At 45.6% G+C, this 2,985-nt stretch overlaps 1 protein-coding gene across 1 annotated transcript; it reads left to right on the top strand.

Annotated features, from left to right (window-relative positions):
* The first annotated feature begins 603 nt into the window (after window positions 1-603).
* LOC111867179 (ribosomal protein S6 kinase alpha-5-like) lies at window positions 604-2,601 on the top strand. The gene has a single exon (XM_033752581.1). It carries the CDS (start codon window positions 608-610, stop codon window positions 2,075-2,077), a length of 1,470 nt encoding a protein of 489 aa, XP_033608472.1. The 5' UTR covers window positions 604-607; the 3' UTR covers window positions 2,078-2,601.
* Window positions 2,602-2,985: the final 384 nt, after the last annotated feature.

Below are 2,985 nucleotides of genomic sequence, written 5' to 3'. Positions count from 1 at the left end.
TCAATTCAACTGCTGAACCACTCTGAACATATTCCTGTCGAATCCCGTCGAACAGTCTTCACTGCTTCATACATAGGCTCGGCACGGTCCACCCTCAGAAAACATCGCTGATCAACAATGGATATCATGTATTTTTGTCAGGCGTGTCCACCCATGCATTGCCTAGTAACGGACGGCCTATTGTTGCGCATTCGTTGCTGTGATATGTTTACCGGTCTGTTACCTAGCACTCGACAGTAGAAGATAATTGAGAACAGACGATGAGAGAGTTGGCAGTTACGGCAGATAATTCGACTCAAAGGGTTCCGGAGTCGATAACTGAGGAATCGAGTGAGTTCAGCTACCTTGGAAGTCCCGCTGTAAAATCTTTATGTGTGTTGTAATTACAGCGAGTGTTACAAACGCGTTGCCACGATACGTATCCTAGTGATTTGTGAAAAGTGTACAATTTGTACATTGTTCACAAATCACTAGGATACGTATCGTATCGCTATAAGGTTCTGATTAATTGTAGTTTTGCTACGAGTTGGCTGTTAAACTCGTCGATAAACCAGTATCTAACCTATAAGGAAGGATAAGCGAAGTAATTTAGAGATTCTTCTGAGATATGGAAAGTAAGAAGAGAACCGAATGGAGATACGCATGGCTCTGCCGTGGACTGTTAAGTATGTTAACGGCCTGGGTACTGGTGTTAGAGGTTAAAATCAAATTGTGGATAGCTCCGTCGAGGCAGGAGACCTCTAACCTGAAGAACGCGCAAGCAGCAGGGGTACCGAGTTCGGGGCCTGCAGAAGTAGCTCAGGAAATACAGGAATTAGAAGATAAACTCTGGGAGAAGATAAATTGTGCAAAAAGAATTAAGGACCGATTGATTTCCCAGTTTATGCAGTTGGACGCTGATATACAAGCAAACGACAAAATCATAAGCGAACTTATGAAAAAGTTGAATGCCCTGAAACATGAGGAAGCAGAAGATGGTGTTGGGAATATCTCCACCAGGGCAGACGGAGTAGATACAGCACAGTTCAATGTACTCCGAATCCTAGGAGTCGGCGGGTTTGGAACCGTATTCCTGGTTCGGAAGAAGGGCGGAGCTGATGCCGGCCGACTATACGCCATGAAGGTGTTAGAAAAATCTTCAATTATTCGAAATGACACCCCTACACACGCACTGACGGAGCGTCTGGTGTTGGAAGCGGTACGCAACCTTCCTTTCCTCGCCACCATTCACTACGCTTTCCAGACTGACACCAAATTATACCTTGTTCTAGATTACGCGCGTGGCGGGAATCTACGGACCAAATCTTATGAACGAAGTTTTACAGAAGATGAAGCAAGAATTTACATCAGTGAGACAATTCTGGCGCTGGAATATCTCCACAAGCGGGGCATCATGCACCGCGACGTTAAGCTGGAGAACATTTTGCTTGACTCAGATGGACACGCAGTCCTCTCAGACTTCGGTGTCAGCAAGATGTTCCTTCCATGTGAGCAGCATCAAGCACATTCATACTGTGGTACATTGGGCTACATGGCCCCAGAACTGATTGAAAGCAGTGACGCGGGCTATGACATGGCAGTGGACTGGTGGAGTCTTGGCATCGTTACACATGAACTCCTCACAGGGGGGGAGTCACCATTTGAAACTCGAAGTGTATCACAGACAAGGAAGGAAATAATTCACCGAATAATTGAGGACGAACCCTGTATCCAAAATGACTTATCCGTTCATGCGAAAGATTTCATCTCTAAATTATTAGTCAAGGATCCACGAAAGCGTTTAGGTGGAGGAGAAGACGGTGCTGAGGAACTCAAAAGACATCCATTCTTAAATGGAATGAACTGGTCTGATCTGGAACAGAAGAAAATATCGGCACCATTTGCACCCCAAGAAACAAACGAGTCACAAGGCAGCAACTCTGTTGAGGAATCCAGCCCCATAAGTTTTGCTGGCTCACCTATCTTTAGTGCAGCCACCCAGACGACTCTTACAAACTTACCTGATAGCCAATTTCCAAACTGTGACGATATATTCTGGGGATATTCATATGTATCACCATCAGTCCATTGTAGTTAATATGAAGCGAGTGATGAAGGGCTGCCCAAACTCAGCTGATCTTATAACTTGTAGGATAGAGTCCCTGAATAAGGAACTGAGTGAGGCAAAACGTGTACAGGTGAGATCCATCATGGAGAAATGAAGATTGGAATCAGACTTGAGAGGTGCCATAGAAAAGATGGAGTTCCTGGAAGCAGAATTCACCAAGACCAACTGGGTATGAAAGAGATACAATAGTGAGGAACGGACGATGAAATGCCTGAGAAGTGCCATAAAAACAACCACGTCACTGGAAGCGGAATTTGCTGAGACAAACAGTGCGCGGCAGAGATGTATTAGGAAGATAAGGAGGCTGAGAACAGACATAAGAAGTGCTACATAGAGACTGACGTTCCTAAAAGCGGAATTGCGATATGAGGCTGTCCACCTTCCTCATGCCTACAGGGCATCAGCTAAAGATTTTGTAGTTGAGTTGTATGTGGTGAATAGATCCAATTACCAAATGAAACCTCGGCTATAGTCACCCCATAAAAGCGTGACAACTGGCGCAAGAAATTGTTGGCTTCGAAGCTATATCGCCACACTGTGGAGTTGGAACAAACGATGGCACGTCTGCTGGATGAAATGAAAGTAACCACGCCAAGACGGACGTCAATCTGAAGGAAATGAAAGAAGAAAGGACAGCTGCCCACCAACTCCTGAAACATGATATGCTGGCCAAGATGAGAGCCAACCAAGAATGGATGGATGCCAAGAGGGATGTCCATCGCGAAAGGATGATGGCCATGATGGACTCTTTAACTGGAGAAAATCGAGGCCGCGTGGATGTGTTCGAAAATTGTTGGGGGAAATGGCCCCGACGGATTCGGAAGCCGTAACGGAGAAGCAGGACAAGATGAGAGCCAACCAAGAATGGATGGATGCCA

This window comes from Cryptotermes secundus, unplaced genomic scaffold, assembly GCF_002891405.2.
Source record: "Cryptotermes secundus unplaced genomic scaffold, Csec_1.0 scaffold518, whole genome shotgun sequence".
Lineage (NCBI taxonomy): Eukaryota > Metazoa > Arthropoda > Insecta > Blattodea > Kalotermitidae > Cryptotermes > Cryptotermes secundus.
Note: the sequence above shows the minus strand (reverse complement) of the source record. Positions and strands in the feature narration are given on the sequence as shown.